This window comes from Artemia franciscana, chromosome 9 (assembly GCF_032884065.1).
Source record: "Artemia franciscana chromosome 9, ASM3288406v1, whole genome shotgun sequence".
Classification (NCBI taxonomy): domain Eukaryota; kingdom Metazoa; phylum Arthropoda; class Branchiopoda; order Anostraca; family Artemiidae; genus Artemia; species Artemia franciscana.
The window spans coordinates 42,910,321-42,925,597 of NC_088871.1; the positions used below are offsets into that span (position 1 = coordinate 42,910,321).

Below are 15,277 nucleotides of genomic sequence, written 5' to 3' on the forward strand. Positions count from 1 at the left end.
AAATTCAAAGCGAAGATTATCAAAGGTCTTGCCAATACAAATGCAATAATGTATCACTATAATCCTTATTATTCCCAAACTGGCATACTGCTCTTTAATTTGTATGAAATTATCTTATTTTAAGAATGCCGAAAGTTCAACTAACACAGCGGATGAAAAATCCAGTCAATTCAATTTGTCCAGTGATGCCACATATTCCACTCGGTTACAGATACTGAATAGATATTTTTCATAATTTAAGACGTAAAATTGTTCTCACTATTTCGTGACACTGAAAGAATTCAGTATCTAATTAAATCACAATAAACATCTTCTCTCAACAACCGGTGCAAAACGGAGACTTATCCTTTTTAATAGAATTGATATATCGTAAGTGTTCAATGACTGAATATTGACTGATAGAGCGCACAGATTAATTATTCAATCGAACAAATCATACAGGAAGCTAACTAATAAGAAAAATGGAAAATAGTGGACCATTAAACCTCCCAATATATGCCAATTAGTATTTATGCAAATATACTGCCTTTGATACTTCTTATTTCGTACTTTGCAAAATATCAAATATTTTCTATACTTCCTATTCAACATCATTTGCTCAGGCCAACTTTTTCTTCATATTGAAGGTTTTTACTCTCTATAGTCTATTAGTTCCAAATAAGATTTAATTTTATTAAAACCTTTGAAAGTGAACTGAAGATGAATACACCCTCTACATCAGCAAATAGGAGTCATTGAAAAAAATAAGGTTGGTATGCATGAAATATAATTTTCAGAATGAAAACAAGAAATTATTAAAAAAGAAAATAGGGCTTGGTACTTGACTGAAAATCTGTGTAAAATGAGTGGGGTGTCTTTTGGGAGTTGTTTAATGGTTTTAATTTTTACTTATAAATCTAATTGATACTCCAATAATTCTCCAAATTCTCTTGTTTGTAATTCAGATGACAACTAAGCATGAAAAACTTTTTATTTTATAAGGGTTGATGATACAATCATCCCCAGGGATGATTGTATCGAACCAATAGTCCTTGAATATCAAATGATTTGAACGGAAATTGAAATTTTTAGTACCCTTTTTAAGTAAACAAAAGATTTGGAGAGAAACTGGCCCCCCTAAAACCTCCTTTTTTTCTCAAAAATCGTTCGATCAAAATTTGAAATAGCCATGTGTTCAGCATAGTTGAAAGGTTGTTAAACTATACGCACATATATGCGGTATCAACCTTTCCTTTTTTTCTATGGTTGTAAGTTTTGATAAGCAGTAACAAGAGACAGAATTTCTACTTCCACGAGGAATTTCAGACATAAAATGACATTTTGTGCACCCCGCCCCTTCTAAAAAAGTATACGCTGAACACCTTGATTCACAGAAGACAAACTTTTGTGTGATTTTTCAAGAAGAAATTTTTTCAGGTTTCTCTCCATACAATGGGAAACAACCCTAAGATAAAGCGCAATTATTGGGACACAAGCAACAATTTTTAGAAAATGATGCAATGATATATTTTCATGAAAAAAAATGTCCTGTCCTCCACAAGATTTAATAAGCATTGGTCTTGCTGTTTCTCTAATAAAAAAAGATCCAAAGAAAATGTATTATAGAATCTTTAATTAAAAAAAGATCCAAAGAAAACTACAGAAAATATTTTTCCACAAAATAAGCTTTCCATGAAAAGTAAAGAAGTCCACTAAACCAAAAATGAGCAAAAACTAAAGCAAATAATCTACCGAGCGTAAAACTACGACAAATCAACATCAATAAAAAATTACAATAATTAACTGAGTCAAACTCAAAACGAGGACAAAAAAACATGATTAGGACTCACAAACCTTACTTTTAATAAAGGCCATAACATAATTTTCATTTTACTGAAAAAAATATTGAATGTTTTTACTTTAATAACTTTAGTAAATAAAAAAATAATTAAGATTATAAAGAATAGAAATGAGTATATGTTTATTAAACTGACATTGAGCATTTATATTTGTTTTTATTTTACACCCTTCCCTTTTATGCTCCTGTATAGAACACGGTAAAGAAGCAAAAGAACTATTCATTATACTGATCAAAAGTATTATAATTCTAATAATTTTTTAGTATATTTGGCGATTTTCTTCAATAGTCCAGTGATTTGTGTGCTGAATTACTGATTTTTTTTCACCGGGTGGCCATCCCAAAAGAGCCCTCTAGGAGAAGGCTCATAACGTTCACCATTCCCTCCCACCCTTGGAAACTAGGATTTTCTAAATTTGAAAAAAATATTTCAGAGATCTTTATTAATATAGGCATAACTTAATGTAAAATTCTAAAAAACAAAAATAGTGCTTGAAAAAGTGACCGGTGACTTGGAAAGAAGTCAGAAAATGCGAAAACTTTTAGGGATTTGGGTACTGTAAAAAGGGATTTCTAGGGATTATGCACTAGCCTCTTAGGGATTTAAAAATTTCAAGTGGAAACACTGATGAGTGGCAACACTGGGTTAGGGAGTTCGAATCACAGCAAAAATTTAAAAACCACAGATTTGTAGAAATATTATTTCTCTATATGGTGAAGCAATTAAGCAACCATCTTGGAAATGGATTGCAAAAAGATTCCGGATTGCTTTTATTATTACAGTTCATCTTGTTCTAAGGTATTTTACAGTATGTCCATGTCTTATTAGGCTATATTTATCCAACTTTATCTGTCAGAACCTGTTAGGCCTCAAATAGTCAGTGAAAACTTTCGATTGCGTATTTGTAAATATTTACAAGATCTCGTAATTGACACAGGGCCATATTGAATACACTAGTCTATGGAATTCCTTTTAGTAAAATCTAGCAGTTCATATAACTGGCTTACCAATAAAGTGAATATAATATTTAATTTCTTTTTTATGTTCTTTAAAAATATAATAATTGCTTCTACTGTAAATTCAAATTCAGGCACTTTTTGAGCTTCCAGAAAGTTGATGAATTTTCAAAAATTTTTGAGTTCATAGAACTGACTTATAAATAAAATGAATGTACCACGTAATTTCTTTTTTATGCTCTTTACAAATAGCCTATAATAATTGCATCTATTTCAAAATTCATATTTAAGCACTTTTGAGCTCTTAAAAATCACAAATTTTCAATCAAAGTATTAGTTTTCAGTCATTTTCTGACAAAATAACAGCCTACTACATTTTCTCAGTGCCAAAATTATTTATAATAAGGTTAGGTTTGGTCAAAAAGTGCTTAAATTTCAATTTGCAATAGAAGCAATTATTATAGGCCTATTTGTAAAGAGCTTAAAAAATGGCTCTGAGTGATATGTTCACTATATTGGTAAGTCAATAATTAGAACAGTCTTATATTTACCAAATTACAGCTTACCAAAATACCTACAATTTGGAATGATTCTGAAAATGATGAAAAAAATTCAAATTTAGCTAGGCTACCTTTGGCTATCTTGGAAAGGGGTTAGGTAAGGAAAATGAGACCTTCAGGGATAGGTCTATAGGCCAAAGGACGTCCAAGGAAGTACCTACTTCCACTCCTCTCTCTAGAGGGCCCTGAAATTTGGCTACATGACAGTTCTATACCCATTGAAATTTTGAATAAAACAACATTTCACCTTAGTTTTCAGTTATCAGTTTCATTTTTGGTAAAATTATAGCAAACCTTATAACTGGCTTTTGTATAAAGTGAATATACCACTTGATGCCTTTTTTTATGCTATTTACAAATATAATAATTGCTTCTACCTCAAATTTAGATTTAAGCACTTTTTAAGCTCTTAAAATTGACCTAAATATGGGGTATAAAAAGGCTAAAAACATTTGTCTCAAACTTTAAAACATTGATCTCAAACTTACTGTTTCATTATAAATCTATTTCTTTAATGTTTTAAAGAAAACATTAATTAACCACAAGCACTGATTTTCCAACATTAATTGGATAAATTAATTTTACCAATGTTATGGTGTTTTCTTAATTTTGTTGGAAACAACAGATAGCTTGTACTCTAATTGAAAATTATAATTTTTAAGAAGTTTAAAAGTCCTTAAATTTGAATTTGTGGTAGAAGCAAATATTATATTTGTAAAGAACGTAAAAAAAGGCATCAAGTGGTATGTTTGCTTTATTGATAAGTTAGTTATATGAACTGTTATAATTTTTTGAAAATTTGTCATTGTTAAGAGCTAAAAAGTGCTTAAATATCAATTTAAGGTAAAAGCAATTATTATGTTCATAAAGAGCTTAAAAAAAGGCATCAAGTAGTATATTCACTTTATACAAAGTCTAGTTATATGGTTTGCTATAAATTTATCTCTTTTTCTCTGGCTTTAATTCTGAAAATGCAATTCCTCATATTTGAGTGGAATTTTAAGCTGTATGAAGTTGTTTTTTCAATATTTAGAGAATAGATTTGCATATCTTTAAAACCTTATAAATTAGGATTGAGCAAAGTTGTAAAGCTGAAAACAATTTTCTTGTACTTCATTTAAGCAGAAAATCCATTTTGCAAGGTTTTACTTTTATAACACACAGATTTTAAAAGTCATCAAAGGTCAGTACCCTCTAGAGAGAGAAGGAATATATGTAGGTACTTCAAATACCTTTCCAGAACATACTCAACCTGTAGACCCATCCCTGAGCATTTCATTTTCCGAACCTAACCCTTTTCCACAATAGCCAAAAGTAGCTAAAATACAATTTTACCATGATCTTAAAAAGTGAATAATAATGGAAGAAAATATGATAGTCTCATAAATAGAAACATCCTGCATATTAAAAGGTAAGAAATGTGCTATTATTTTGTCTCTTTAGTTTTTATATATTCCATAGGCTATAATAAGACCATTAGGGGGTGTTTCATAGGAGAGTAAAATAGATTATTATATTCCAAAACAGCATTAACAGAGATTAAGTAATGTGTTCACCTTGTCCATATGTTAGTTACAAATTCTTGTATATAGGCTACTTACCAATTTCTTCAAGCTATTGGAATAAAAAGAGGCACACAAACTGATTTGCTTAAAAGATAATTTGATGAGATGGCACCCTTTTTACCTATATTAATCTGCTCGTTTTTAATAAACACAAGAAAATTAGAAGAAACCTTGCCTTCCATTAACTCTTCTAAAGTAAATGCACAAACGCCAAACCCAGACAAAATTAATCAATCACAAGCATACCTAAAACAGGGGGGTGGGGGTAAGTACTTTATTACAAGATATTCTCATGCTTAAAGGGGGCTATGGAATGACTTACTTATTTAATGCACATGCCAGGTGGTATTGAGAGAAATGTCAGCCTTCTTCATGTGGGGCAGTTGGTAGCCTAAGCCCCTGCATCAGGCAGCAAATTCCAGCCTGGTTCAGGAATTTCATGGGACCGTCATTCCACTTGATCTTGGGTGTTACTATTTGATGTTCTTGCCACTACTGATTGGTTCAAAGTGGTAAAGAATCCAAGCTGGAGTGTTGGCAGTTAGCCACAAAAGATGTCCAAATCAGCAAAGTGTCTGCTGGGCAACAAGAAGTCATGCTTTGTAGGTGGTCATTATTGACAAATTCTGTCCATTGGATTCACACAATTCACTGATCATCAAGACAGAGCATCAGAGTATCAAGACAGTTGCAGCTGCAGGCCAGGTATCAGATATATAGAATTTTTGAACAGATTGAGGCTCTAAGGCTCTTCATTTTGATGGCTTGTTGGATCATTGACTTTTTCCAAACATAGTCCAGCCTGCCAAAGATGGCAGAGGCATTGGCTGAGCTGGCTAAAACTTCATGGTTGATGCAGCTGTTTGATGATATAATAGAACCAAGATAAATGATATGGTCAACCACTTTGATTTATTTCCTAGCAACCAAGTAATTTGATTTGTTGACATGAGACTTTGGCTGAAATACCATTTTCATATCTTCTTTCAGTTAATCAATAGTTCAGTCCTGGTAGCTTTTTTTTGAAGCATATTCAGAGCCATAAGTAGCTGACTTGGAGTGGGCAACTAAAGCTATATTATCAGTAACTTCACAATCAGTGACAACTATGTCCCTACACTTTAGTCTAAAACTCAGCTTCTGGGTCATACAAACCATAACATGATCTATAATGCAGTTGAATTGCTCAGAAGCAACTGAAAAACCTTGCCTGACTCCTGTTCTTGTTGGAACAAACATGCTACATCTACCATTTACTTGCACAGAGGTCTCAGTCTCTAGATGCATGACCCTGAGTAGATGGACATATTTGGCAAGAGGCCAGTATTTGAAAGGATATTCCATTGGAAATCTCAATCAACAAAGTTGAATGTTGCCTTGAAACTGACATAAGCAATGAAAGTCTGTTGGCATAAATTTTTGCTTTCATAATGGTTTGCCTTATGTAGAATATCTGTTCTGCTGTTGATCAGCCAGGTATAAAACCAGCCTGTTCTGCACTTTTGTTGGAGATGGGCAAAACGTTGCTGGAACAAAGCCATAGAAAAGAGCGTGCCTAGCTTTGAGAGGAGTGTTATCCCTCTAAAGTTAGAATGTTCCTTCTTGGAACCTTGTCTCTTCCACAGGGGTAGGATTACTCCTGCATGCCAGTCTTTTGGGAAAATTTCCAGATGCTATTTTGCAGTGAATAGCATTTAGAGGAGCCGTAGCAGCATAGTACCACCACCATTCCTGAGCAGCTTTGTAGAGATTCTGCAGATACCAGCAGCTTTGGGGTTTTTCAATTTCTTCACTACACATTGAATTTCAATCATTCTAACGGAAATTAAAAGTTCTAGTGCCCTTTTTAAGTGACAAAAAATCGGAAGAGACCTAGGCCCCCTCCCAAGCTTATTTTTTCCCATAGTCACTGGATCAAAATTCTGAGATAGCTTTTTTATTCAGCATAGTCAAAAACCTATAACCTGTGTCCTTGGGGACGACTTACTCCCCCACAGTCCCCATGAGGGGGCTGCAAGTTACAAACTTTGACCAGCGTTTACACATAGTAATAGTGAGTGGGAAGTGTACAGACACTTTCAAGTTTTTTTTTTGGTTAGGGGGAGGGGATTATGCGGTTTTACGTTCCATGGGGGAAGAGAATTTCATGAAGGTGCAGGATTTTTTGGCATTTTTTTAAAAAGAGCAATGAAAAAATAAATATTAAAAAGTTTCTTCAACTAAAAGTAAGGAACAGTATTAAAACTTAAAACGAAAAGTAGTTATTACGCATATGAGGGGTTCACCTCCTTCTAATACCTTGCTCTTTGCGCTAAAGTAATTTTATTAATTTCAACTATTTATTTTACGGTCTTTGTGATTCAGGGGTCATTCTTAAGGAATTGGACACAAATTTAAGCTCTAGTGTAAAGAGTGAGGTATTGACGAGGGGGCGAACCCCCTCATATACGTAATAAAAACATCCAAATTTAGAAGTTAGTTTGGCAAGTTAACTCGTAAGTTACATATATTTTTACCTACAAAAACGTTCGCAAAATTAAAAATTTTAGTTGCCTTTTAAGTAACCAAAAACTGGGAGAGTAACTAGGCCTACTCCCGCGCTCCTTTTTTCTCAAAATCGTCCGATCAAAAGTATGAGAAAGCCATTTAGCAAATAAAAAAAAAAAAAAAAAAAAAAAATCAAATTTCGTTTTAATTATTCATGTTGGGAGAGTCAAAATCAAAACATGAATTAATTAAAAAACGCTCAGAAATTAAATAAAAAAACATCAAGTTTTTTACTGAAAGTAAGGAGCGACATTAAAACTTAAAACGGACAGAAATTATTCTGTATATGAAAGGGGCTGTTCTCTCCTCAACGCCCACTCTTTTCGCTGAAGTTTTTTACCGTTTTAAAAAGTAAAGTTGAGAAAAAGAGTCAAACTTCAGCGTCAAAAGCGGGTCGCTTTAGGAGACAGAGGGGATGGATCTAGCAGCTTGGTAGGCTATATCTGGTAATTATGAGAGACAGTTGCTTAAATAGGGACAATGTGAACACACTACTCAGTACCTTTGTTTATGCTTTTTCCATATTTGATAATCATTTTACTTACAAACTCAATTTAAAACCCTTAACTGAATTCCAAAGTGACATCTAATTCTAGTCACTACTTGTTGTGAGTATCGATAATAAAAGTACTACCATTATATTCCTGATTGCATGCACTTTTTCAGTATATTAGCTGTTATATCATTTAGCCCCTGTTCACAAATATTATATTAATTAATATTTGTATGCCAATAGCTTTTGATGAGCAAACTAAAGCCTGGTTTACTTTGCAAATTTGGAATCATTGTAAATAGGAAATTCATTTAACACATATATCGTAATGAAATTTTCTCTTTGTAAGGCTTTGGTTTGTAATGATAAGTTTTGTTGTTTGTTTACCATGTGATGCCCTAAATTAATTGAAAAGGGCTCTTACATGTGATAGAGACTACCCACACCCCACCCCAACCAACCGTTTTATTCATGGCTCGCTTAAGTGTGCAGGAGATGGCTTATCCTCTCTCTCAACCCTCATCTTTTAAATTCAAGTTTAATCTTTGTGTAACTTTGCTTCAAGCATCATTGAACAATAATCACTAATAAAGATTTGAACTCCTTAAAAGGTTTATTGGTGGAGAGGTCTGAATCATCAAAAGAATAATTTTAGATTTATCTTTTTTTATGGTTTCCAAGCACAGTTTTTGAAATAAATCAAATTTATTGTGAATCTCCCTATTTTGCTGCTAGTGCTAAGGACTCACCACACCATAAAGGTGCCTAAGGTCAACACAGCTGTGTACACTCCTTCTCTACCTCAATTTATTTTAAGATTTACTCTTAACCCCTCTTCATGAAATTCCAGTTCCCTTTAAATCTTTTCTTATAGCCTTTTTCTACCCCATTTGGGGACAACCTACTAGGTCAGAGATGGATTTCCAAAAAGCATAACACTTGGCAATATTAACCTTCATTCATAAAAGTATCCTTGCTATTTTCCCTTTTTTCATTGTAGCCCCATAAAGTGGGATTGAACCACATTTTTCTACAGAGCTTTAAACGGTTAGAGGTGAGGTTTGACATCAATATTCAGTTTGATTTTTACTTGTTTTAATATGTATTTACTGGTCTACATCAGTATCTGTTATCTTTATGTTTGATATGATTATTTATTTAATTTGTTTTTGTTTTAGGTGCCATTTCTTCATTAATTGTAGTCTGGTCGTTTTGAGTTTTAATTCTTATTGGACTTTATTTTTGCTGGTCTTGAGTTTTTTGTGGCTATTTACTTTTATATAAAAAGCCTTTTTTTAGAATTTTTGTTGAAACATTAATTTCTCTTTGTTTTTCATCGTCAAAGTTTGTTATTGGTATATATAATGAGTGTTTCTACAGTTTTCACATCTTTGGCTTAAGAATTGAAATAATCATTTTTATGGCACATGGTATTTACCAAGTGACATATCAGTCTGTCTGTTGGTCTCGGTTTTGCTAGTTCGGGCACTTCCAGATAAGCTAGGACGATGAAAGTTGGCAGGCGTATTAGGGACCAGACTAGATTAAATTAGAAATAGTCTCTTAACCAATTTGACCATCTGGGGGGGGGGGGGAGTGAGCGAACGAGCGATCTGGGGGTGGAAGGATAATTAATTCAGAAAAAATAGAAAAAACAAGCTATTTTTAACTTACGAATGGGTTATCGGATCTTAATAAAATTTGATAATTACAAGGACCTCGTGTCTCAAAGCTCTTGTTTGAAATCCCGACTGTAGCTGGTGACATTGGAGGGGAGTTGGAGGAGGAAACCAGAAATCTTGGAAAACGCTTAGAGTGGAGAGATCAGAATGAAACTTGGTTGGAAGAATAAGCACAAGTCGTAGATACATGAGTGACATAACCCAACCGGATCCACTCTCTTTGGTGGAGTTGGGAGGGATTTCCAGTGTTTTAGCGAGTTCAGTGCTTCTAGACGTGCTAGGACGATGAAAAATTGTAGGTGTGTTAGGGACCTGCACAAATTGACTTGATAACAGTCGTTTTCCCGATTCGACCATGTTGGGGGGGGATCCCAGATGGTCCCCTCATCTTATTTTTGTAATAATTGCCAATAAACAAAGAACAGCAAAATCGATAACTCTAATCCCGAGTCTAATTTTAGGTTCTGATCTCGTCACAAGTGTCATATGAGCTCTTGGCTCTTCCGAATTCGTCACAAGTGCCATATGAACTCTTGACTCTTGTTTATTTATAAGTTAAAATTAGGCTCTTTTGATTTAGTCCAATGAGCACTCAACATTCCCTGAAAGTTTCAATTAAATGCCATTAGTCATTCGTGATTTATTGCAGATACGCTCTTTTGACACCTAGGATGTATGTATTGTCTTTTAATGAAGTGCAATATCCTCAACATTCTCTGAAAGTTTCAACTTAATGCCCTTAACTGTTTCTGAGGTATTTCGCATATTGTACACACCCTTGTAACAAAATTGATGTACGTAGTATCTTTTGATTTAGTTCCATATCTTCTGAAAGTTTCAGCTAAATATTATTAGCTGACATATTGCTGACAAGCCGTTTTGACAACCTGGATGCATATTGTTTCTTTCGATTTTTTTTTTTTAACATCCCTTCAAGAGGCTTAGCTTCTAGATCTTATGATCACTGCGAACAAAGTTCAACATGCCCTGAAAGTTTAAACCTGATGCCGTCAGCTCTTCCTCAAATGTCGCAGCTGCGCCCTTTTGACATTCAGCTTGCACGAAGTGTGTTTTGATTCTGTTCAACATCCCCCTCAGTATTCCCTGAAAGTAGTTACAAGTAGATGTAATAACAATTGGAAGTTGTTGCTGTTGGAAGCAGTCTCAACTAGTCGCATTTGCGGCTTCAGTAGTGTCAGTAGTAGTGGCCCTGAAAGTTTTAAGTTAGGATCCTTAGCTATCCCTAAGATATTGCAGAAACGAGTTTTTGATGTATTGTGTGCAGATAATTTCTTTTGATTCAGCTCAACAAATCCCCCGATATTCCACGAAATTTCACCTCAACACTCTTAGCTTTTTCTCACACACACAGTATCGAGCATCCCCCCCCCTTTCCTAATGATAAATTATGCAGGTAAAAAGCAGACAAATCGCATAATTTACATTCATTGCCTTGGGGGCTGTGGAGGCATGAAATTCCTGGAGGCATAGCTATTAGACTTTTAAATAAAATGACTTTTATCAGTTTTATGTAAGATTTCTATCAGTGTTATGTATAGTTGGATATGTATGTGTTTTGTTTAGCATATTTTCGTATTATATTCTGATAATGTTCTTATGTCTATTTCATAGCAAACTAAATTCATTATTGCCATTTCTTGAAGGTCAAACCTTGACATTTGAAAGTCAGGTCGTGAGATTTGAAAGTCGGGTCTTGACATTTGAAAGTCGACTCTTTTGGGGTTTAAGTGAATATAAGTTATTAATTAAGTTTACTTAGTTCAGTTTTGATTCTGTCCTAATCGTGTACACATTTATTGTTTCAACAGTGTTATCTGTATGTGTAGCTTATATAGCCTAATTATTACGTGCAACTTATAAAGCTTACAACAGCTGTCCCAGGGGCTGCGGGGAGTATGTCATCCCCAAAGGCAAAGTCAGTTCACTTTTTGACTATTTTAAACAAAATAGCTGTTCTTAATTTTAATCAGATATTTTTCGAGGGAAGGGAAGGTTAAAAGTGAATGAGAAGAAGAGTGTTTGTGCTCTGACCACTTTTCAACATCCCCCTCAACATGCCCTGGACGTTTAAACTTAATACCCTCTGTCGTTCTTGATATATTGCAGGTACACCTTTTTGAGCGCACATAGTATCTTTAGATTTAGTTTGACATGTTCCTTGACATTCCCTGGAGTTTCACCTCAACACTTTCAGCCTTTTCGAGCACATCCAAATAAAACATTTCCCTTTTTCCTAACGATAATTCCTGCATGTAGAAGAAGGCAAGTTTCATAATTTGCAATCTTTGGCCTGAGGGCTGTGAGGGGGGCATTGTAACCCCAGAGGCATAGTTACTCTACCTTTTGACTATTTTGAACCAAATCGTATTTTCAACATTTTGATTAGTATTCAGAGGAGTAGCATCAAAAATGGCAAGGTGACTGGTTGCCCTCCAATCACGATTCAACACCCCCTCAACATACCCTGAAGGTTTCAAATTAATATCCTTAGCTGTTCGTTAGATATTGCTTCTGCGCCCATTTGACAACGAGCATGGACAACGGTTTGTTTTGATTGCGATCGGCAGCCCTCTCAAAAGATGTGGGGGGGGGGGTATGCCATCCCAATAGAAATAGTCCAGTTATTTGACGTTTAAACTACTGTGAACAATACGGTTATTTCCAAACTTTGATTGAATGTTTTAGAGGGAAGGCAACTGAAAGGGGCGTGGGAGGGGTGCTGGCAGCATTCCGACCTCTTTTCAACATCCCCTTATAACATGTCCTGAAAGTTTCGACTTAATACCCCCAGCTTATCTTAAAATATTGCACATCTTCGTTTTTGATAAACTGGATACAGATAGTGACTTTTGATTTAGTTTAGCATACCCCTCAACGCTCTTTAAAGTTTCACCTTCGTGTCTTTAGCCTTATTTAGATAAAAAAAAAACAACAACAAAAAACAAATAAACACGCACCAGTGATCTGTCTTCTGGCAAAAAATACGAAATTCCACATTTTTGTAGATAGGAGCTTGAAATTTTTGGTATAGGGTTCTCTGATACGCTGAATGCGATGGTGTGATTCTCACTAAGATTCCATGACTTATGGGGTATTTCCTCCTATTTTCCAAAATAAGGTAAATTTTCTCAGGCTCGTAACTTTTGATGACAAAGACTAAATTTGATGAAGCTTATATATTTAAAATCAGCATGAAAATCCAATTCTTTTGATGTATCTTTTAGCATCAAAATTCTGATTTTCAGAGTTTCGTTTACTGTTGAGCCGGGTCGCTCCTTACTACAGTTCGTTACCACTAACTGTTTGACTCCCAGAATCAAACATTTCCAATTTTCATAATGGAAAATCCTGCATGTAAACAATGGCCAAGTTGCATAATTTGCAATCCTTGTCGCAGGACTGTGGGTTGCAAGACATCCATCCCGGCACAACTGTTAGAGCTTAGGACCAATTTGAACAGAATTACAATTTCAACAGAGGGGGCACCTAAAAAGGGCAAGAAGGGGGGAGTGCCTTCAAATTATATTCAGCATCCATTCAAAGTACTTTGAAAGTTTCGATTAAATAGCTTAAACTGTTCATTTTAAAATTTCTGATATCTCCTTTTGACAACCAGCAAGCATATAGTGTCTTTTGGCTGTTTTTGTTATCCCGCTCAAAATTTCCTTGAAGTTTCATATTAATAACCCATTCCTTTTTGGAGACTCATGATCAAACATGCTCTCTTTTCCTAATCAAATACCTTGTATCTTAACGATGGGCAGGTTGAATAATCTACAGTCCTTGCCCCGAAAGGCTATCAGGAATATTTTCAACCTTTAGGTATAGTTGTTTGACCTTTGGATGATTTTGAACCAAACGATTATCTCAAAATTTAATTGGATGCGTTTAGACTAGAGGCATGGAAGTGGGGCTGGTTGCCCTCTGGTCATTTTCGACTCTTTAAAAGGGCACTAGAACTTTCAATTATTGTCCCAAGGTTTTTAAGACCACCCCTTCGATATAAAGTGTCTGTGGGAAAAACTAAAACATGAAACCAAGGCTGTATTTAGGGGGTAGGGGTTTGAACCCCTTTTCCTGAATAAAAATCCAGGATACGGCCTTGCATTAAGCCTCGTGGCCCTTTACTGTAGGCTTTTGATTAATGCTCAAATATCCTTTTTTTTGCAAAAAAAAAAAACGAACAAGGCTGCCTAGTTTTCAATCCCTGGACATAAATTCTGCCCTAAAGTTGCAGTAGATAAAAAAAAGAAAAAAGAAGGTAAGTCACATTGTTTCTTTTCAACATGAGAAACAGTGAAATAAGACTACAGACAAATTATATCGCAAAACAATTGTCCGCTAACCAGTTTTTGTAGTTTTAATAAAATCAACTTTCCTCTCTTTGAATTTCTCCGATAATTTCCTAAGTTTTTACATTTGATTTCGATTCTTCCCCACCCCAAAATTAGACTCCTGAATAATTCCTGATAATCTTGCTTGTTGCCTATCTATCAATTTAATGTAAAAAATGTAACTGATGCATTGAGAAACAAGAGAATGTGCTTATTTTGCATTCTTTACCTTAAGAAAGCTAATTTCCGAACTATCATATTACCTTTTCAGGTTTTGGCACAGAGCGTTTGTTTTCTCATTTCTCCTATTTTGAGAATGCAAGTGATTTTTGGCTGCATATTGAAATGAGTTTAAGAAAGCAAAAATAAAAGATCTTTTGAAAATTGTTCTTTTAGTAAATTATACGAAAATACTTTTTATGCTAAAAATGGGCTATTGCGATACTGTATTATAACTAAGTACTTTATCTGTTTTTAGTCTTAAATGTTCTCATTTTGGGAGGTAGAAGATTGACTATAATGACGAATGCCTGGAGCCATTTTTCTTTGTCAAATTATTGTCAAAAAGGCAATTTTACACTGGACCGCTTACTGTTTAAATTTAGAGTCAAAGATTTGTAGCAAATTCAGTCAAGAGATTTTTAGAGGTTAATCTGATCAGAGAAGTTGAGTGGGTACTTCCGTATTAGCCAGTACACAGTCCAGAATTTGGATCTTCAAGAATATGTAATAACCTCTTTATAGTTGTCTGTATACGAAGACAATTAGCTTAGACTCAGTTGAAATCAACGTTGTAGGCCTATCTTTATTAAATATCAAACAGTTCGTGGTAACGAACTGTAGTAAGGAGATACCCGGCTCAATAGTAACCAAAACTCTAAAAAACGGAATTTTGATACCAATAGCTACATCAAAAGAATCGCATTTTAATGCTGATTTTAAATATATTAGTTTAATCAAGTTTAGTCTTACTCATCAAAAGTTACGAGCCTGAGAAAATTTGCCTGAATTTAGAAAATAGGGGGAAACACACCCTAAAAGTCATAGAATCTTAACGAAAATCACACCATCAGATTCAGTTTATCAGAGAACTCTACTATAGAAGTTTCAAGCTCCTATCTACAAAAATGTGGAATTTTGTATTTTTTGCCAGAAGGCAGATCACAGTAGTGTGTTTATTTGTTTTTTTTTCTAGGGATGATCGTATCGACCCAGTGGTCCTAGAATGTTGCGAGAGGGCTCCTTCTAACGGAAATGAAAAGTTCTAGTGCCATTTTTAAG

General features: G+C 34.5%; 1 protein-coding gene across 2 annotated transcripts in view; it reads left to right on the forward strand.

Annotated features, from left to right (window-relative positions):
- Positions 1-2,461: 2,461 nt before the first annotated feature.
- Positions 2,462-15,277, forward strand: part of LOC136031444 (uncharacterized) — a 46,211-nt gene continuing 33,395 nt past the window's right edge. The window contains exon 1 of one of the 2 annotated variants that reach the window (XM_065711039.1): positions 2,462-2,636. In XM_065711039.1, the coding sequence (XP_065567111.1) occupies positions 2,580-2,636 (57 nt within the window). In that variant the 5' untranslated portion in view covers positions 2,462-2,579. The remainder of the gene's footprint in view (positions 2,637-15,277) is intronic. The other variant, XM_065711038.1, reaches the window with a different exon arrangement.